Source organism: Sinocyclocheilus grahami, unplaced genomic scaffold, assembly GCF_001515645.1.
Source record: "Sinocyclocheilus grahami isolate Dianchi unplaced genomic scaffold, SAMN03320097.WGS_v1.1 scaffold146.1, whole genome shotgun sequence".
Classification (NCBI taxonomy): domain Eukaryota; kingdom Metazoa; phylum Chordata; class Actinopteri; order Cypriniformes; family Cyprinidae; genus Sinocyclocheilus; species Sinocyclocheilus grahami.
The window spans coordinates 1,065,149-1,087,712 of NW_015505325.1; the positions used below are offsets into that span (position 1 = coordinate 1,065,149).

A 22,564-nucleotide genomic window follows, 5' to 3' on the forward strand; every position below is an offset into this window, starting at 1 on the left:
TGAATTGAAAGAAATATAAGTTGATAAAAAAAAATTCCCATCTTGCATGTATTTTTGAGCTTGTTGCTTGACAATGCTGCCGCATACAGGCAGCTCATTAGGATTTGAAACAAAGCAAATGTCTGTTAACATGATGTCATGCATACTTGAATGTATTGTGAATATACTGTATATTGCATGTTTTGTTGTATTCTTTTGTTTTGAGCAGCTTTGTAAACACCTGCGATTTGTTCTATGCGCTCCTTGGCAGCCTCTGTGCTGAACCCTGCATTCGGCTTCGGTTCTTCCGCCCCCTTCCTTTCTCCTTCTCTCCCCCTCCTCTGTGCCTGTGCCGGTCTGCTCTCTTTCTGTCCTGTTTGTTATGCTTGTGATTCCCTGATTCCTTGTTGTTGTGATGCTGACTGAGTTCTTTGCAGTGTCGCTCCAGTTTGCCGTGGTTGATCAATGCCATCACATCCTGGTACCATGGCTGGGCGGAGACAAATGTGGGGCTCCACACAATTAAACGAATAGTAACGGCTGTCCAGCGGAATCCATGTTCTTCTAGCTGACAGTGATAAACGCCGCCGAGATTGAGCTCAGCCCGGGGAATGAGGATGCCCATGTCAATGACAACCAGCTGCTCCCCAGATGTGACCTGAAAGAAAGAAGGTTCAAATTTAAAGACATCTCAATATTTGATAATGTTTTGAGTGTGCAGGCATGAGTGTGCATGTACCTTATGTTGCTCCAGGCTGTTCTCGCCTATGTCTTTAAACCAGGTGACTGTGGCATGGTGAGATTTGGGTAGGCACTCCAGGTAGGTGCTGTTACCCATGGCAACAACTAATGTCTTCACCTCTGCCTCCACCTGAAGACCAGCTGAATAACAATGAATAGAATAAGAAAAATGTAATGAATAAATAATTTAAATGAAAGAATTTCAATAAAATTATAAAAAATAATAATAACAAATATTATCATTACTACTACTACTACTACTATCATTACTATTATTATCATTACTACAGTTCAAATTAATTGCTGGCCTATATGCACATGAACATGCCATTTCTCACATAATAATAATATTTTATTATTATTATTATTACAGTTTTAATTAATTGTTGGCATTTCTCACATATTATTATTATTATTATTGCATTTTTCTATTGTTGGTCTATGTGCACACATAACATTTCACACATAATAGAAATATTTTATTATTATTATTATTATTAGTTTTAATTAATTGTTGGCATTTCTCACATATTATTATTATTATTATTGCATTTTTCTATTGTTGGTCTATGTGCACACATAACATTTCACACATAATAGAAATATTTTATTATTATTATTATTATTAGTTTTAATTAATTGTTGGCATTTCTCACATATTATTATTATTATTATTGCATTTTTCTATTGTTGGTCTATGTGCACACATAACATTTCACACATAATAGAAATATTTTATTATTATTATTATTATTAGTTTTAATTAATTGTTGGCATTTCTCACATATTATTATTATTATTATTGCATTTTTTTTTTGTGTTGGTCTATGTGCACACATAACATTTCACACATAATAGTAATATTTTATTATTTTTGTTAATGATAATATTATTACTAAAATATTTATTTATTATTATTATTATTTCTAATTATTATTATTATTCACATTTTTTATTTAATTCATTGTGCACATAAACATGGCATTTCACACCATGGGCACGGCGCTTTTAAGATTGAATTACTTTAATTGTAAGTGTTTTTCTAAAGGCACAAATGGTAAAAGTTTATTCAACCTTTAATAAGTTTCCACCCAGATTTAATGAGCAATGAATGAAATCGTAAAAACACATAAATAAACACAAAAATGACTGCTGTTCCAAAGCAGGATGTTTAGCAATTGTAAATGTCTGGTTGTCTGTGTGTCTTACCTCCCTGTCTGACACACTGTTTCAGCAGGTTGCCGTCATCATTAACATGACGAATGTTTCTTCTGCAAATAGGGAGGAATGTTTCAAATCAGATTTATTTCAGATATACCAAATACCAACGCGTTTCGGTTTCAGTGTACTGGAAACTGCTGATGAAATGGATTCTATCAAACAAGCTGCCCATACAAGTGTGAGATGTGTGTCACCTGCGTGCAGTTGGCATATAAGGGCTGCAAGAGTGGCCATCCCAGGTGCAGTATGGGTCTCTAGCAAAAGAGCATTCAGCGCAGGCTTGGCCGTACAAATCGCAGTGGAACAAACCCAATTGAACCACACCCTCTGCTGATCCAGCAAACAGCCACTGCTGGAGACAAAACACACACACACACACACACACTGATATGGGCTGTGATCCTGTTTATTGCTTTTTTTTCCAGTAAGCAGGAAAGCTGGGCCAGAAACACAAATATCTAAAAAAAATCACATTCCACACATCACAGCTCCAGAATTACAGAGCTCTTTCCATCCCAGTTCTTCAGGTTTCAGTGAGTGTTTCATGGAAAAAATGTGTAAAAAAAAAATAGAAGTTTCATTTTAAATATCTTCCACCCTCTCGAGTTTCCATGGCAACAAGATGGGAAGGTTTATAAAAGTGTGTCGGTGTATCTTACATGTATATTCAAGTATGTTTGTATGTATGTGTGCTTCCACTGATAAACATGGTACCTTTTTCTTGGACAGCGTCATGGCAGTGATTGGTGACTTGTTCTGTTGAGTGACAGAAGATGAGCAGTTAATGTTTCAATTTCAAAAGGTCATCCCAATGAATCTGGAATGTTAAGCTGCAGAAGTTTTACCTTAAAAACCTGCAGCTGTTCCAGAGTGATCTCCTGATTCTGTCCGTTGGCTTTAGGGAGGTGAATCACTTTCAGAACCAGGCCAGAATCTGAATACACACATACAATACACACAGTATTTAAACGAACTAAATGGACGTCACATCATTTCCATCAAAAATTCAGCATACCTACAGTTTACTTCAGTATTCACCACAAACACACACCTGTGCCAATGAACAGCACGTCATATTGTCCATCCACCGCCTGCACTCTGTCCACAAGGAGGCGGGTCAGTTTATAAGGCACGCCCACTCTGATGAGCAAAGGATGACCCCCAAGTGGATTTACCACTTCCTGCATTAAAGGATGTTTGCGGCTAAAGAAGATGACATCATCAGGATATTCCCTTGTTGATTTGAACCCTCCATATGTGCTGCTGGGACACTGAAGTTTGACAGGAAGTTCAGTATTATGGTCCAAAAATAATAATTTACTGTACATGATTTTAGAATAACATTTTTATACTGTACATTATAACGCTGTAATGCCTAATTGTATTTGAACACTCACTGTGCCGGGTCTGGGATAGGGAACTTTGCCTGTATACTCCGTCCACTTGTACTGTTGACCCTCCCTATGAAGGAAATTTCCTTTAAAAGCTCTAATAATGTCTTGCATTCTGTAAACGCACACAGCAGATCCATTCAAGACATTGCTGTTGAGAGAGGAAACAAACACACATAAAAATAGAAACATGAATTATTAATTGATTGAGATATAAGCAGACAGCATCAACTAGCAATCAATCACAATGTATCACATCAACAGAATTAATCTTATTCAGTTCCCCTACATGTTTTTGGCCAGACTTAATTCCAAATGAAACCAAGCTCTGGTGGCACAAATGAAAGTGGCACTTCAGTTCAAGTGTGAAGCAAGTCGGCAACAAGGCACGGACTCTTCAGCAAGGGTTAAAATGTCATCTGATCTGACCCGAATTGAATTTGGGTCTGCCTTGAAAGCTACAGTTTTTACAAGTCTCTGAGAGAATAAACACACTCAGTGGAACAGCTTAGCAGAGAGCAATAACACTGTCATTCTTTCCATACAGCTTTTTCTAAATCCATTCTTCATTGTGCACTCCACCCAATGCAACCTTCCCCAAACCTTAGGCAGACACACACACATTTTCACAAACAAAGAGGAAGGCATATGCTATTTGAGATGGCTGATGTAAAATTGGTTCAACTTCTAATGTGTTTTAAACATCATGGGTGCATTATTAATGTCATCTTAGACCAGTTGGAAAGTATGACTCAGTAATACTGCAATTTTATCCACACCCTTAACCACATAGGCACACACAGGGTTGTCATGATGTGCACATTGCTCTTTTCAATACAATTAAAGTGAAGAGTGACCAGGGGCCATCAAGCTTCAAAACAACAAAACAGCATCAAAAAACACTACCATTACAGTAGTAAACTTGACTTCTGAAGCCTACAATAGCTCTGTGTGCAGAAATGTAAGTTGTTGTGTGAAATGTGAGTTGTTGTGTTATTTACTGAAAATCATATATATATTTACAATTTGCATATTCAAATTTAGTGACTCATGATTTGTTACAAGTAACATGTGACCCAATTAAATCAGCATCATGACAACAAAAAGCTTTGAAGATTCATATTTGAATATAGACTACCATTTAAAAGTCACCAAGCCTGCATTTATTTAATAAAAAATAAAATAAAACAGCCATATTGTAAATTTTTTTACAATTTACAAATAAATTTAAAAATAAACACACACACACACACCCCCCACACACACACACACAATTTATTCCTATATATCAAAGCTGAATTTATTACTCTTTACCATTACAAGAAATCATTCTAATATGCTGATTAGCTGTCATTTTTTATCCTTGCTGAATAACATTAATACAAATAATTTCTTTCAAAAAGCTGTTTTGAAAATTTTTGTTTTGATTTCTAAATGTATTATTCATCTCTATCAACATATAACAGCTTGAATTTCTTGTCTTTTTCTCAGATCTTTTGTAAATAGCTTTAGAAGATCTGGAATATAGCACATAAGATATATAGACAAATTTGATGGTGATTTTTGTCACTTTTGGAGCTTGACAATCCCTAGCCAGTAGCCACCATTTAGTTTTTTGTTTGTTTGTTTTGTTTTTTATGAGGAAGAGCAGCAACAACATTCCACTAAACATACCTTCTTGTGTTTTTTGCAAAGAAAGTCATATGAGTTTGGAATGACTTGAAGCTGAGTAAATTATGACTGAAATTTCCTTTTTAATGTCTGCTCTTATTTCAGCTATGACTTAAGTCTCCAAATGTGATTTATTACAGTCAAATGTTTAAAAATCGATACCAGGTCAGTGTGTAAGACTCACCTGGTAGTGGTGAAGAGCCCATAGATGAGGGGGTTCTTTTTTTCCTTTCCACGCTGAATAAAAATATCCTCTACAGAAAAACAGAAAACAGGTTTAGAATATTAAACATGCCTTGTATGCACTTTAGTCAATGCTAATGAAAAAGATTGTGTATGTATGGTCTCTGGTTTCATCTCAAGGCTGTATCATGAAAATTATATTTTCCTGGTCACACTCTCTTCCTCATTCAAAAAAACGTGTGTAACACAGCATTTTTGTGGTTTCACTACTGTTTAAACAAATGTAAGGGGGTCTGAATACTTTCCGTACCCACTGTATATCTACACAAAGAACTTGTGCCGTCGGAGGTAGGCTAGTTCATTTCTGCATTCCAGCCATGTGAGATATAATCAAACGCCTTATCAACTCAAACACACACGTTAAGATGGTGGTTCTCAACTGGTCTCAACAATAAGTGACGGCCCAAAACAATACATTTTTTAAACTATAAAACTATGTAAATTACCATTAACGTCATAGGTTTAGATCATAATTTATATATTTAGCAAGGACACATTAAATTGATCTAAAGTGACAGTAAAGAATTTTACATTTTTACAAAAAAAATTCTGTTTCATATAAACGCGGTTCTTTTTAACTTTCTATTTATAAAAGAATACTGAAAAAGTGTCAGTTTCGAAAAAAAAAATTTAAACAGCACAAGTAAGGAATGTTACTTGGGCACCAAAACAGCATATTAGAATGATTTCTGAAAGATTTTGTACTGTATTTTCGATCAAATAAATGCAGCTTTGGTGAGCATAGGAGACTTTCTTTAAAAACATTAAAATATCTTAGCGACCCCAATCAAAAATACAGTGGAGTTTGATCAAACTCGCAGCCCTTAGCGACAATAAAAGATATGGGGCACAACCCACCAGTTGGAAACCACAGTGTTAAACATTCTTGCTACCGCAGACACGCCTTTGAAACATGAGATAGATTTACTGACTCTGACAAACTATTAAAAACTGAGAACATAAACTAGATCAGAACTATAAAATGGTTGAAACCTTTATTACACACCGCTCTGGACTACAACCGCACATATAAACACAGACGCTCTGTTTTCCCCTCCTATTCTAGACACAAACCAACAGAATCCCTTTAATTAAGCATCCACTCTCCCTCTTTCCCTCTCAATCCCATTACTATCTCTCATTTCTGTCCCACCCCTCACCCCCCATTCCCTGGCTCTTCTTCTCTTTCACTTTTGCAGGGATGCTATAGTTGTGTCAATTCCATCCAACAAAAGCTTTTGTTCTCTTTGAGGACAGATAGTTTTGTCTGCCCTGCACTTGTTGACACTTCTCTATCCTGCCCCTATCCGTCCTTATCCCTCCTAACCTCCGACTCTCCTGCTCTCCTCCCTTATCCTCATCCCGAGTTAGCCAGTAGACTATGTGGAAACAGGATGGGGGTGCCACCGTAGATGTGAAAATACACACACACAGATACTGGTGGCCTTCAAAACATTCAGCAGACCACCAAGACAAATGGCATATGCACTGGCACACTCATTTTAAGATACATTTATCATCATGAGGTTCAAATGTAAAACATTCAGGGTGAACTCAAGAAAATTAGTTCAATTTGTGACAAAACTTCTAGACAGGCAATAAAATGCATATAACCATAAGAAATTATTTCCTAAAGTACTCAATATGTGTTAAACATGAAACTTTTTAGAGTCATAGAGATGTATGTAAATATCAGACCAGACACAACACAAATTCAGCTCAGCTTCAAAATCAGAGCCACAGAAACTGGCAGCATCACCTCCACACACACAAACATTATCTAAACTTATTTACACCAGACCATGACGCATTCTGGAGTACTTTCAATCTTGCATACTAAAACACACGCCAGTCAATTTTTTCTTTAAAGATGTAAGCTTCATCTGTTCCATATTTCACAAGAACAGAATTCACATCATTCTAATTCTACTCTTCCAGCAACCTGGCAGTTCTCAACTCGTATCATCAGTTTACGCATGTTTCTTTATACAATCTATAAACTCACTATTCCTGACTAACATTCACTGACTGCAGTGTGGTCTGGCCCATCATAACTATGGCAACATGAGGGTCCCTGATGCAGGCAGAGATTATGGGAGATGTAGTGGTTTAGGGGCCATGGAGCACAATGTAAACAAGACAGAGAAGATAATTCTTATAGATTACCACCATAGGGCAAACGAACAGCTAAGATGAGATGCATATTAGCATTAGAGCATGTTTACATTATAGAATCATCAGAACATTTCTACGGCACAAGTAAACATGAAAGTGTTAAGAAATCAAAACAAAGCTATTTTGCATGTTCTAAATACTTTGGTAGGCCAAGAAATAAACACATTTCACAATTCTCTAACACTTGAACATAACTGGACATGCACTGAGTTAAACAAGTTATGTAAACTCAGCTGTTTAAAGATTGCCATGCCGCTGGACAATGAATAGTTCTGTTCAGAGCCGCTTGCAGATTTGATAAAGTTGCAGTAAGATATGGAAGCCATTCTTGATTTCAGATTATTGCTGGCTGTGTTTTATATCGTATTTGGGTGGAATCGTTTAGGGGACATGCTATCTTCAGTGCAGTTGTCACTGATAACTGAGATGAACATTTCAATATGTATGCTCTGTAATGTGTATATCTTACAGATGTAATATATGAGTATGAGACTACAACTACAGTAAAACTTCGGTCAGAATGAGGATTTAAGAATTGTTTATTCTATGCGAGGTCTTTGTTTACACAGACTGATTGATAAGAAAATGGTTTCTGTCTGAGTCAGTGTGTGGTGTGTGTGTGTGTGTGTGTGTGTGTGTGTGTGTCTACTGATAAACTTTGTTCCATAAATCAGGGAAGTTTGAGCATATGACACACACACACACACACACACACACACAAACACACACACACACACACACACACACAGAATCAACAGTATAATTTATATTCTAAAAAATTTACAAGGTTATCTCAAAGCCTTATTTAATTTGAGAGATTTGCTTAAACCTTGATTGGGTAATCAAGTGGGATTGAAATGTTTTTTTGTTTGTGGCATTTATATGAAGGTGTGTTTATTACTCACGGAGTTTGTCAAAGTGTGTCTGTATGCCGTCGGGTCCTGGTACAGAGCAAACAATACGAGCTTTCTGAAAGGTGCTCCATTTATGAACCAAACTACGCTGACCACCAATATCATTCTAAAAAAGAAAGAAAGAGAGATAAACGCACTGATGTAGTACCATAATATCAGTTTTCTCTAACAAAAACTACCATGGTACCATGGTATAACTATGATTATATATATATATACATATACATATACACACACACACACACACACACACACACACATACACACACACCATGGATTTTTGCACATGTACTCTGTTAATACCATATTTTTCAACATGTACTGTACCATACTAATATCACATTTTGTTTTTTTTTTGTTTGTTTGTCTGTTTGTTTGTTTTTTTTATATATACCATGCTAATAGCATGATTTTTAGACATGTTCTTTGATGTAGATGTAAATGCCCTGGTACATGGATATGGTAATCATTATTTTCTATGACATACATGAAAGTACCAAGGCATTACCATCTGATACCGTCAAGTCAAGTCACCTTTATTTATATAGTGCTTCATAAAAAACAGATTGTGCCAAAGCAGCTTTATAGTGTTAAACAAGAAAATAGTGTTTCAGTAAAACAAACAAAATTCAATTCTGCTGTTCATTGTTGATTCAGTGATGTAATCATCCAGCTCAGTTCAGTTTTCTTTCAATATTATCTGTGCAATCAAGTCGACAATATTGCCAAATATTAAGTGTCCCCAGCTAAGCAAGCCAAAAGGCGACAGTGACAAGGAATACTTTTTTGTAAGTTTATTAATAATAATTTTGCAATATCAAAAGGACAGAAATCCAACCAGTCAGAAATTTCTATAAAAATTTGTTTGGATCTCCAAAATAGTATCTATTTTTATTTCTATTTAGATTTGTACATACTTTTTTATTGTAATACAAATTAAGTATATTTTATTAAAATAACATTTATTTTATTTCTGTTTAGATCTCTATCTAACAAGTAAACAATAATTCTATTATTATTTTATATGAAAATGACAGAAATCCACCAGAGGAACAGTCAGAGACATATCACCCAGCACATCCTATCAGACTCAAAGAGGTGGGCATACAGGCACAGGAGCCACACAAGTCCAGTTAAGCACGTAGAAACACACTATTAGATACCTTGCAGACGCGGGCGACTCTAGAATAGAGGACCTTCCCAGCAGCCCCCTCTGCCTCCTGGGTGCGCTCAGTGAAGAACACATAGACCTTATCATCCTCCTCATTATCACTCTCTGACATCTCTGCAACATGTACAAATTCAGCGCCTGGAGAGAGCGCGAGAGACAAAAATACGGTTAACTAACACATACATCTGTTATTGTGTAAAAAATATGGTTGCATTTTCTTGTGTTTAACTGATAGAGCACAGTGCATCCTTAATTGCTGTCAACAACCTGGTGTGTGTATTTTTGTAAGTGTGAGTGTAAGTGTTAGAGCTAGCTCAGGAATATGTGTGGTTGTACACGCACATGTATCACCTTGCAGCCATGTGGAGTCGTATTGTTCAGTGCGAATCACATGTCGCTCCCCCAGACTCCGAATAAAAGCGGTATCATGACTTAGAAAGTCAGATGAGATGCCAGCGTACAGCTCTCCGTCTGAACAAATATGCACAAAGATTTAGATCAGAATTAGAGTTACACTGGCATGTTCTCACACAAAAAGATAAATTACACACAAACTATAAACATGCTGTCTTACCTATGATGGCAGTAGCTGTTCTCTGGTGAGGGTCATAAGGACATTTTCCCTTCCCTGATTCAGTGTCTTCATACTGCAGCATTTGTTCCTCAGCCTGAAATTCCCATTACATTATTTACAGTTCAAATCATTAATTTTTGCCTATACACAATAATCCTTAAGGATGTATTGTTCTGTATGAAACATTTTTTTTTTCATTAAAAATCTAATTTTTAAATTTTAATAAAATTATATTTTTTTCTGTTTGGATATGTAACAATTTATTTTATAATATTTTTTAATATTTTCTATTATTTTAATAAATTAACATTTTATTTAAATTTATTAGAAATGTATTTATCAGTAATATAATCCTCATAAAATTGTATAATCTGACATTTCCTATTCTATCACCTGAGACACACATAGTACATGATGGATGCACAGCAAACTACATTATCCCTGCGTTCCATTCGGAAGGGCTCATCCCTATGCCCTAATCCAAGGGTAGGCAAGTTCGGTTCTAGAGAGCCGCAGTCCTGCCGAGTTCAGCTCCAACCCTGAAAAAAAACTCACCTGCCTATAGCCTTAGTAATCCTGAAGACATTGATTAGCTTGTTCAGGTGTGTTTGATTAGGGTTGGAGCTGAACTCTGCAGGACTGCGGCTCTCTAGAACCGAACTTGCCTACCCCTGCCCTAATCCCTTAAAAGGGTTTACCCTCCGGAGTGAGAGCTTCGAAGGGTTGAAGGGTGTATGGGACCAAACAACTGTTCCTTGAAGTGCCCTTCTGCCTCATCATCATGTGCCCACACGGAGGCGCCGTCATCATGCAAAGAATCTGCGCAAAGGATCATGGGAGCCATCAGTTGTACCCTTCGAAATCCTTAATTCCGAAGGGCCCTTTGAAGTGGCCAGTTTTGAGCACTTTGGTTTGGAACGGCCTTTCAATATGGCGGCCATGATTGTTTTCACTCCGAAGTGCCCTTCATCGTTGCTTCAGTGATATATCCCGTTTGGAACGCACCGTATAAGTACACAAACACAACAGGAAGAGTTTATGTGAGAGAGGTGCATGCTGGGAAATGTAGTCCTTTACCCTGAAGAAAAGGTTGGTGGGGATGAAGGCACAGCGAGGGTTGAATGCTCCAGTCCCACAGGCGTAAAGATGTGTTTGGTTATACAGCTCTAACACACGCAAGAAGTTTGCACAGTCCATCTGTGACATGAAAAGGAAACTATCACAATGAGGATTTAATTGATTTTGTTTGTGATTAAACACTTCAAGAAAAGCTGTCTAAACAAGCTGTGTTTCATAAAATTGTGTTTTACCTGCAGGTTTTTTCCAGCCATGATACAGTTCTGGATCTGATCTGGACTTGCAGGCCAGTATATCTGAAATACAGCACACACACAGATGTGAATCTCTTCTGGTGCACAAGTGTGCATAAAAGCTCCTCTTAGTCATATTAAATGTTGATGCATATGCTGATTTCATCATATAGCATGTGAGGAATTACAGTTGGATGCCACCCTGGCATTACTCAGATGAAATCATTATGAATACACACCAAGTTATGTAGACAAGCAGGGATGGGCTCACACACACACACACACACACACACACACACCCACACTTACTCACACAAACAGCCACAGATACACTCACAGGGCCTAATTCATGCAACAAATGTTTGTTTGAAAACCAATCATACATAAATTGTGTTTTTCAATTTCAATGAGAATGGAACATGTTTTTTAGCCTGGGACAGATTTCATAAGATAAGAATCTGCTAGTAAAAGCTTTCTTGTTTGATACTACAACGTGTTTGGGTGAACTAAACTATCGCTTTAAAATTTTTGTTATTTACTACCTTCAAGTTGCTTTCTTCTGTACAATGAAAGTGAATGGTGACCAGGGACTGACTAGCTCCAAAAATACCATAAAAGTACTATGACATCAGTTCATTTGATTTATATGATATATTCCAAGTCTTTTAAAGCCATATGATAGTTTTATGTGGAAAACAAGTTGTTTATGATGGTTTTATGGTGATTTTTGACATTTTCTGAGCTTGACAGCCCATGGTCACCATTCACTTTCATTGTATGGAGAAGAGCAGCATGAACATTTTGTTAAACTTCTCCTTTTGTGTTACACATAAAAAAGACAGTATATAATGACAGAATTGTACATTTTGTGCGAACTGTCCCTTATTTAAGAATATGTAAAATATATATGTGCGCATGCATGTTTGGGCGTGTACATACCTTGCAGGGGGTTTGTGTAATATCATCCAGGCTGGTGGACAGCAGATGGTCTTTCATACCGATGTAAAGACGACGACCATCTTCATCTGGCAACAGAGAGTTCAGATCCCCAGCGGGCACAGACAGAGATATGAGCCTGCCGCTCCGCATCAGCTCTAAGAAAGAGAGGGAGAGATAGATAGAATGTGAACAGATTATTTCATAGATTTTAGAGTTCTGCATATATGCGGCATTGCCTCTTTCCATCACAAATCCTTTATTTCTGACAGGCCAATAAAGAAAATGCAATTCAGCTTTATTGATTTTATGGGAAAGGGAAAAAAATTGTGAAAGAGGGTTTCTTTCTTCCATTCAACAGAGGGTGAATTTCTGAAGAATATGAGACTGTTAAGCTCTAAAATTACTAAAATTACCATATCATAAAATGGTCTACAACTTGTGATCTATGTCCCAAGTCTTCTGAAGTCATATGATAGCTTTGTTTGTGGAACAGACTGAATTTGAAATTGTTATTCAGCGGAAATAACTGAAAACTCAATGGTACAATGATCCAGTTCCATTAGTTAAAAGCCCACTAGAGGAGAGGAGTATCAGATAATTAACATCTCTTTCTTACACAAAGCAATCATATTACTTGGAATATAGTGCATCATTCAGATGTAGTATTTCACAAAGCTCCAGAAGCAACTTGTATTGTTCAAACCATCTCCTTTGTACTCCATGGAATACAGAAAGCCAAGCCACTGGTTTGGAATAACATGAGGGTGAGTAAATGATGATAGAATGTTTATTTTTGTGGATGAACTATTTCTTTAAATACATTTAAAGCGGTCCACCAGAGTAACATTGTATTCTGTACTTTTCCTTAACACAATGAACTCATATAAACTCATATGTGAACCAGACACTCTTTGGGCAGAATAACCTGTTCAAAAATATGAACAGTTGAGACAGACAGAGATAAAATAACGCGTCAGATGAATGGAATAGACAAAAAGATTGAAAACATGCCATGAGAATCATAGGAAATGAATAAAATACAGTGAGAGTGCAGCAGATAATATTATAATACACCAAAAATCCAATGCACACATATCATGTTAGTTGTTCTGTAGATTTGCATGTTTATCACTCCTTTAAAATATTCTCTCATTCACCCACACACACTAAAAAATTTCAGCTGTCACGATGGACATGCACACAATCTGTCACAGCCTGAAACCTCACACATGCATTCCTGGCCCTTACTTAGTGGCACCATTGCCCCCTTGCTGTGGCAACAAGGGTGTGTGTGTGTGTGTGTGTGTGTGTGTGTGTGCTAAAATTACAGGATTACAGGCTGGTATTCCACCTGCCTCGAGTGTGTTTAACAGGAAGTGAGGGAGTTTTTATGACTAGGTGGTCTAGAATCTGGTAGCCCCAGACTGTAATCAGTCTGACTCATGACCTTTTTAGCCATAAACTAAATTAGACAAACAGTGAGACATTCTGATGGTCTTACACAATTAGTACAACTACAACTGTCATTTTTCTCTCTTACACACACACACACACACACACACACACACACATATATGATTATGAACACAAAGTGAGTCACAGACCCTTCTATCCATCATTCTATGACCAGGGTATATTTAGCCACATACAGGCCTAGTGCTGTATATTTAACCACCACACACAAGCTGTGAGTGTATATCTGAACATTAGATTACCACAGTCATGAGAGAGACTGATGTGGGATTACACGATTAGTGCAAATATGTGGTGTGTGATACAGCTAAGAAACATTATACATATACATCTACATGAGGGCATGCGCGCCCTATAGCAACAACACAAAATATATATAATATATACAGTTTTTATGATTAATTACTATTTCAGTGTCTGCGTGATAGTGTACAGCGCTTCCTGTCCTGTAGGTGTCATAAATAAAATTTTACCTGATCTGTGAATGTGAGCTACCAAAAAAAAACTTTTAATTAATTTTCTTTTAATGAATAATTACGAGGATCTCATTTGAATCAGTCTGAAACACTGTCTTGCAGAGTTATGTTAACTAAAACTATTCAAAATCATTTGTCATTAATTTAAATAAAGCTGAAATAAAAATAAAATAGAAATATTAGATACAAACTAAAATAAAGAAAATTAGATATGTTACCTTTGCATATAACTAAAAGAAATAAGTTGAAGTATACAAAAATTACTAAAAACAAAACTGAAATAAATATAAATGGACATTATAACTGAATATACTGAAATATGGAATCAAATGGAACTGATTCAAACTAAATCGAAATGGGCATCAAATCGAGAGCATGTGAATCGTAAGTGGATTGTGAAATTTGACTCAAAAATCTGTTCACAAGCACACACCTCTTATACAATAAGTGTGGATGGAAGTATGTTAGGGTGTGTTGGCCACAACTTTTCCCATAGTGCTACTGGCAGACAAGAACAAACAGTACACACTTCCTGTGCAAATTGAGTTATCGGCTATTACTGCTCAATCCACCAGTTGGCATGTTCATATGTGTGTGGTAGAAATGTTAACAGGTGTGACTATAAGTCTGTGAACACAAGGCCCAGAGCTCATGCATAAACACACAGACAGCTAAAATAAACTGGGCAAACACACACTGCTGTGTTCTGGAATTTCTCAACTCTCTGTCAGTCAGACCTACTAACCATGACCTATGACCTGGGCTGAATATGAGTATACATCATAATTATAGCACTCAAATGCACACACTTGCCAGAGCTTATGCTTAATTGATTGATGCTGTTAGTTATAATCACACCCAAAGGCCAATCAACTGCAAAGTGACCAATCTTAACAGACCAGCTGGAAAATAAATTTTATAGAACTGCTGGACATATTACTGGATATATGATTTCACTTTTATCCAGTGGCACAAAATCTCAGTAAGTGTGTGTGCGCTACTTAAGAGCTGTCATTTATCATCTCATTAGGGAAATCAAGCCAAAATGAGCTGGATAATAATCAACCACCAGCCGTTCCCTTACACAAACACACACTTATGCTCTACCCTTTGGGAGTCTGTGTGAATGAAAGGCTAATTGGGTAATTAAGAGATCCACATAAACACAACACACACATTCATACGGTTTCATTAAGATATGTATTACCCCTAAAACTTTCTAAAAAAATGTCACACATAAACATACACAGACTCTCTCTCTCTCTATCTTCTCTCACATTCACTCTCAGTCGTCGCTGATATACAGAATGTATCTGTGCAGGGTTTTCTAGGTCATGGAGAAACACACAACCAGTTTCAGTCTACACAATGTCACACGTGATATACCCCTTTCAAACCACGGCTGATTACAGATGGCATTAGGGTAATTGGGTTTAAAAGAGAGAAAGAGTTTGTGTGTGTGGAGCAAAGAAAGACTGAATATTTAAGAGATTGTGGGTCCACAAGGATTGTACAACCTGAAATCTTCTACATAGTGGGAAGAAAATAGCTTAATCAACATACTAAATAATGTCTGGATTAAAATGTTAAATGCAGAAAGGTTTGAAAAAAAACACACACCAAGAGCTCAATAGAAAAGCAATAGAAGTCAATGGAAAGTCAGTTGTCAGTGCTGCACTATAAACTATGCAGACCAACAGAACATTAATTAAATTAATTATGGTAACACGGTACTGCATAGTGCATCTTTTGAATGACCTTCTTAATTATTTAAAATTATATAGTATTACTTTATAATAATAGGAATTATTATTATTTTATAATGACAATTCTTAATATTATTTAAATTGTATTAACTGTATTAATAATAATAATAATGATAAAAAGAATACAACCTGAAATAATTTACATTGTGGGAGGAAAATGTCATAATAAACATTCTAAAGTCATGTCTGATTTAAAACATTAAATGCAGAAAGGTTTGTTTAAGGGTCAGAAAATTGAAAATGCCAATACCTCAACAGAAAAGTCAATAGAAAGTCAGTTGCCTCACCTGAGTGTTGGAAGTGCAGTCGTGGTTGTGATGGTCTCCATGCATCCGTTAGAAGCGCTGCCAGTGAAATTAAGCAGAAGAGAGCAAGCATCCTCTTCATGGCTGTCTGACACACACACTCATGCGACTCTAGCACGGAGTAAACACACACACTCTCTCTCTGTGTGCTCTGTTCAGAAATATCACACACACAAATGGTTTCTACCTGATGTCAGCATCACACACCTCAGCGTAAGTGTGTGTGTGTGTGTGTGTGTATGAGTGTGTGTGTTTGCAGTGCAGTGTAATATAATCCTGCTCAGGTCAGTGTTGCAGCAAAATCCTCTCTTGGTCTGGCTTCTGTGTTTATAATATTGCCAGCTGAATTTCTCTTCTTCTGCTCATTCTCTGTTTTGTTCACTCTGTTATTGTCTTGCCCTTTTCATCTCTCTGCATCTTTTAACTCTTTATGAACTCTCTCTCTCTCTCCTTCAGTTGTCTCTTATCATTTACTCCTTTCTTTCAAACACTCCCCTGCTGGGAAGGAGGGAACTGTCCCAATTGTGCCCACCCTTCTCTCGCTCTCTCTCTCTCTCTTTTTCTATCCATCTCTCTCTCCCTCCTTCTTTGTGTATATCTTGTTTTTTTAAGAATAAGACAGCTACTGAATGTGACTCTCTCTTAGGATTTATTTGCTGATTTGGCTGTTGAAATCTCATGTTGGTTTTCTCTCTTTTCATCTCTCACCCTCACCATCTTGTTTATGTGCACACACACTCAACACACTCCAATTAAATCTAACAGTATCAGAATTAATGGTAGCTGAATCAGGTCACAAGATCAAAAGAATAAGAAAATGAGAGAGTGAAAACCCGTATTGCCCCCAGGCAGACTTCACAGCACACTCACACTCTCTCGCTCTCTCTCTCTCTCTCTCTCTCTCTCTCTCACTCACACACACACACACACACACACACACACACACAAACTCTGGGAGATCATAGTTCTTTAATGTATGAAAATATCACGGAGATCGAGACAACTGTGTGGATTTAACGCCCTCTAGCGAATAAACGAGGATTATTTTTTTAATACACCACCCCTCATTACAAGAAGTAAAATTGAGACAATTATTGAATAAGTCGCCACAGTGTCACTTTAACCCTGTACAAATTACACAGAGGGTGCTTGTATTATCCTGAAGGGGTTTATTTTGTGATAGTGACTGATCAACTTTGTTCCGCTTATTTCCTGGCCCCTTTCTTAAAGCTGCAGTCCATAACTTTTTTGGGGGGGTTAAAAATGATCTGAAATCAATATATGAGCAAGTGCATAACTAGTCAGTGTTCAAAACTATCGCCTTATTTTAGTCAGTTTCACAGCGGTTAGCTTATAATAATGTTTTCTAATTTGAGTGGAATCCGGGTAGGTTTTTGCGGGAAATTCGAGCATGCTGCTTCGTCATTACGTCACGTCTGTAAACATAAAGAAGTTGTCCCGGGCCGGCTAGTAGGCTATGGCATGTGAGGATCCTGCAGGTGGCAGACGGTTTACAGCCTTTCCTCACAGCAGCTAGAATAATTACATTTATCATTTTGATGGTGGATTGTAATCCAGAAAGTATTATATGTTTATGAAACATATGTGAATGCAATTAAATTATATTCCAATTTTAAATGTGCTTCTGATTACAGATAGCCTAGAATTACACAAGATTTGTATTTTAAAGACAACCAGTTCGAAGGGAGCATAATTTGCTTTTTGAGTTAAAATAATTTCTTAATATGAAATTCGAATGGTATGACAATTAGAGATTAGACTGTACAGAAATTGAAATCCACTCGCTTATACACACTATATTCACGTAATGCTGATGTTGTTAACATTAACAATTTGAGAATAAAGTATAACAATAATAATAATTAGCAAGGTTTGATGTAATATGAGCTAATTGGTTGCGCGATTTATTGTAATGCTTTTTTCCTCAGTTGGTCAGAACAAACGTGGCAGACTTACTTAGCCTACTTGTTCAGATGACAATATACGGTGAAAAATCTTATTTGGGACATATTCCAAGACGTAGGCTAGAATCTGTGATTGCGAAGTACAGTAAATATCCACACCGGTGCGGAGACTGACTGCCACACATACGCTTCAGAACATTAGATTCATCAGCGCTGGAGGCGAGCCGGACCACAACCCACACAAGGAAGATAATTCCGCAAACAGCTGCAATTGCAGGTTTTCAAACAGAGATGGCGACAATGAGGCAAAACTTATGGACTTTAAATAACTTACATAGACATGAAATACTGATTTGAGTTGAAATTGTTGTATTATCCTACTTGTATATTAAAGTGCACACAAATAGAGCAACATCACACAAACAGAGCAACAACTTTACAATATTAGCTGATTTAAATCATTTTATATAGGCCTATTCATCCGCATTCAGGCTTTTTATTTTATTTATTTTTTGCTAAAATACACAAGCTACCAATATAACCGGAAATTTTATATTCCCTCTTATCCATGTCTCTTACCAGTTTCTTGTTATTCTGATGTTTTCTTGCTTTTCTACCTGAGCTTCTATCCATAGTGTCGAATGATTACCATTTATTTAGCATGGAAGTATTGCCAAGGTATTTTAAAAGAACTGTGTTATTATAGCGCATGTCCAAAAGAGTATGGAATAGTTTTGTGTTTTCTTGGTGTAGGAATTCAGGAAAAGGGTCAGCGTCACCTCTCTCTCTCTCTCTCTCTCTCTCTCTCTCTCTCTCTTTCTGTGCTTCCCGCCCACACACGTGCTCCCCTCTGCGTTCTGATTGGATGAGCAGGAAAGCGATGAGCTCATATTGGTTAAAAATAGCTTCACGCGCTGGGGCTAAAAATAGGCGCATATATAAACCCCGGCGTTTGAGCGAAACTTGCAGCACTTACGCAGCAGTAGCGGTGTAGGTTGAAGCTCTTCGAGAGATAGAGAGAAAGAGAGGGAGATTGCGAAAGGGCGGCGGTCCCTTTTCTCTCGGTCCCATGTCACGGCGCAGTCTTTCACAAGACAGACAGAAAATGCAAAATGTTCAGTTTTTCAGCCAACCCGGGTCTGGGTGTTGCCCGCTGGGGCCTGGGGGTGGGGGCTGCATGAGCATTTCCTTCCTTCCTCAACAAGTCGTTTTTTCTCCATCTTCAGTTAAATAAAAGCAGGCTTTTATATCCGAGAATTATCCACTACACTGTCATTAATCATATTGGTAAAGATGGTTTGGAGAATTTCATCATGCTGTTCTGAATCTCGGATTATCCAGTGGGTGGCAACTCAAAATAATTCCAGCTCCTCTTCACTAAATGTTGAATTAGAAAGCTCTCAGTGTTAGCTGGAGTGCAGAGGCTTAGTCATCAGCGTAAAAACAGAACATACTGTTCATGACAAAACGAAAGCAGGATTTCCACTTCTGTTCAAACTTTTTCATTCTAGTCATGTGAAGCAACTGTCTTGTCACCTATTAAGCCTTCATGACCCCCTAAGGCTCATTTTCCAGATAGATTCTATGAACAGATTATATGTCACCAATCTACATTTTGTTGGTGTGTAAATGGTTCCTGATTTTACACCAGGAACTGACTTGAGTTCTGTATTGTGTACATGTGTATAATAATTGGTGATAATGAAACAGCATAAATATCTACTCCACTTTTGCTGAAAAAAAATTCATGACCCCCTAAGGCTCATTTTCCAGATAGATTCTATGAACAAATTATATGTCACCAATCTACATTTTGTTGGTGTGTAAATGGTTCCTGATTTTACACCAGGAACTAACTTGAGTTCTGTATTGTGTACATGTGTATAATAATTGGTGATAATGAAACAGCATAAATATCTACTCCACTTTTGCTGAAAAAAAAAGTCATACGATAGCTACTAACTGTGTTAGGAATGGACCAAAATGTCATCATTCACTAATAATCTATTAATATGATGAAATCTATGGTACAGACTTATGAACTCCATGCACAATTGCTTCTGCAATTAGCCTTGATTATCACTGCAACGACCAGTGCAGCACAATGTTTAGAAATTATGAGTAAACTAAACAGAAAAATTACATATCAAGGATGTGTCACAACACGACAGAGACAATATTGATGCAATCCACCTTTGCTCTAAATGTATTTAAAGCTTCTAGATCTCATAACTAAAATGTTGTTTTCATATAATGTACTAAAATATCACATTTACTATAGCTGAACATTTATTAGAAATAGAACAAATAGTTCTCTACTACCCGTTTGCTAGGTATAATACTGTGCCAAATTTTAGCAGAAATGCATAGGCAGGAAGTGTGCATGGAGTCCATTGATGTCTCTGATTAACACATGCTTTTATTTCATTAAAAAAAGAGAAGTGTGAACATTCTTTAAAATGTCTACACTTTATGAATAGCAGGTTTGCAAAAAGTAAATAACAAGTGTATTGTTTTGGTGGAGGGGAAACAAAATGTTTTTTTTTCTGTTAGTATCATTTACATTCTGCTATTTTCTGAAGGTTTACACATGAATCTGATCATTCTCTCACATACACACACACAAGCACAGGGTTGCTCTTTATAGAACATCTTTATTACACAAGATTACCAAGTCTAGTTTACAAATAGTTTCCAGTCCTGAATGCGTGTACATATAAATACACACGTTCATATGTACAGGTATGTATACACATCAACCCCCTTACCCACCCCATGCCCCTTTTTTGCTTTAAAAGAGCTATTTTGTACTTTTGTTCTAAAATCCCAATCTTGCCCTGATCTAAAAGAAAACCATAAAATTATTTATACATACAGAAACAATCATGTTCAGCCCTGTTTCATGTTGCAGAAAAAAGCCCAGCATATGAGGGATGGGCTGAAGTATTGATTGGCAGCTCACAGGATCACACCTGTCCAATCAGCCAACAGGGTCACATGACAGCATTTGGCAGCTGGGCAAGCTTGAATGATACCACAAATTCAGGTAAAGCATCAAAAGAAGTCCCATTTGTCCAAGTTCTCTTAAATACTGATAAACATCTCCATGACTAAAAATATAAGACCAAAAGGGGGAAAAGGGACAAAACAAAGCTTTTTTTCTGGGATCTCTGTCCCAAAAGCATTTGGCGAATGTGAGGGGGGTGTATGACTATGTAAATAGGAGTGTGCCCCTCACACACACACTTTCTGAGGCCCAATACAGGCAGAGTCCAATGGCGAGTATTCACAGCAGACTGCATTTGTTGCTCTTCTTTCCCCTGCGTGCCTGCAACGCCGCTCTAGTGGCCATTTCAAACACCTCCCGAACGCCATCTTTTGTTTTGGCTGAGCACTCCATATAACCAAATGCTCCAATCCGATTGGCCATGTCTCTCCCTTCCTCTGCCTTAACAGGCTCCTATTGGACAGTTAATACAAAATATGCTTTCAGTACAAAATACCTTGATTTTGTCTATGCCAATTGTATAAATGATCAAAACTGTACATGTTTCTTTATTGAAACAAGGAAAACTAACAACTAATTAACTTAAAAACATCCAGTAGAAGAGTGACAGTAAACATGTATTTCCTGTGCAAATACTCTGTATATGTTTACCTGCTTCATCTTGGTCAGCTCCCTGCGTGTGTGTTCATCATTCCGCAGGTCCTTTTTGTTGCCGACAAGGATGATGGGAACGTTTGGGCAAAAGTGTTTCACCTCGGGTGTCCACTTCTCTGGAATATTCTCTACACAGAGGTCAAAGATCAAAGGTCAATTCTGGAGTTTTAACACCGACTGGAAGTCAGCTTCATTAGAAAATGGGAAAGAAGGTATAATTTGAGCATGTACATATAAGAAAGGTATATAAACAATAGACCAAAGAGAGTATATTTACCTAAACTGTCAGGACTATCAATAGAAAAGCACATAAGAATGACATCAGTGTCTGGGTACGAAAGCGGACGGAGCCTATCGTAGTCCTCCTGTCCTGCGGTATCCCAAAGAGCAAGTTCCACCTATTGGACAAAGAGACACACTGAGCTCAAACATCCCAAACCACTTAAAAAGGACAGATGGAGGTGCCATCAGTATGTTAAGCTAAATAAGGAAAGTGAATCAGGTCAATATTTTCACATTAAAGCCACTTCCAAGAGCTCCAACTGACAGGCAAATACTTATTTAGCCTATTAAACTAGGTTTTGGGGTATACTTGAACACATGGTCCTCCAATAGCCAATAATTTGACC

At 37.2% G+C, this 22,564-nt stretch overlaps 3 protein-coding genes across 5 annotated transcripts in view; all 3 read right to left on the bottom strand.

The window, feature by feature from the left end:
• sema3h (sema domain, immunoglobulin domain (Ig), short basic domain, secreted, (semaphorin) 3H) lies at positions 1-16,456 on the bottom strand. Of its 2 annotated transcripts, none has more exons than XM_016281014.1 (17): positions 16,332-16,456; positions 12,330-12,484; positions 11,391-11,453; positions 11,158-11,277; positions 10,081-10,174; positions 9,858-9,977; positions 9,499-9,644; positions 8,327-8,441; positions 5,188-5,257; positions 3,339-3,483; positions 2,993-3,212; positions 2,787-2,875; positions 2,656-2,697; positions 2,136-2,290; positions 1,930-1,991; positions 719-861; positions 1-637 (listed from the first exon to the last, which is right to left on the bottom strand). In XM_016281014.1, the coding sequence occupies exons 1-17, from the start codon at positions 16,429-16,431 to the stop codon at positions 233-235; spliced, it is 2,244 nt and encodes a 747-aa protein (XP_016136500.1). In that variant the 5' UTR covers positions 16,432-16,456; the 3' UTR covers positions 1-232. The 2 variants fall into 2 exon arrangements, with proteins under 2 accessions (XP_016136500.1, XP_016136499.1); XM_016281013.1 differs by having other exon boundaries at positions 2,136-2,293.
• LOC107591784 (transmembrane protein 115-like) overlaps positions 13,622-22,564 on the bottom strand; it is a 17,974-nt gene continuing 9,031 nt past the window's right edge. Inside the window, exon 4 of the transcript XR_001609905.1 lies at positions 13,622-13,647. The gene's annotated coding sequence lies outside the window, so the exon portion shown is untranslated. The remainder of the gene's footprint in view (positions 13,648-22,564) is intronic.
• LOC107591788 (rho-related GTP-binding protein RhoA-B) overlaps positions 20,799-22,564 on the bottom strand; it is a 4,786-nt gene continuing 3,020 nt past the window's right edge. For both annotated transcript variants that reach the window (XM_016281044.1, XM_016281043.1), the window contains exons 3-5: positions 22,213-22,333; positions 21,933-22,063; positions 20,799-21,734 (exon numbers count right to left, since the gene is read on the bottom strand). In XM_016281044.1, coding sequence (XP_016136530.1) covers positions 21,561-21,734; positions 21,933-22,063; positions 22,213-22,333 — 426 coding nt within the window. In that variant the 3' untranslated portion in view covers positions 20,799-21,560. The remainder of the gene's footprint in view (positions 21,735-21,932; positions 22,064-22,212; positions 22,334-22,564) is intronic.

Coding starts and splice junctions, on each gene's coding strand:
- sema3h (XM_016281013.1), bottom strand. CDS start 16,431: ATGAAGAGGATGCTTGCTCTCTTCTGCTTAATTTCACTGGCAGCGCTT. Junction 11,278..11,390: donor TGGCTGGAAAAAACCTGCAG/GTAAAACACAAT, acceptor TTCATGTCACAG/ATGGACTGTGCAAACTTCTT. Junction 2,876..2,992: donor CGTGCTGTTCATTGGCACAG/GTGTGTGTTTGT, acceptor GTGTGTATTCAG/ATTCTGGCCTGGTTCTGAAA.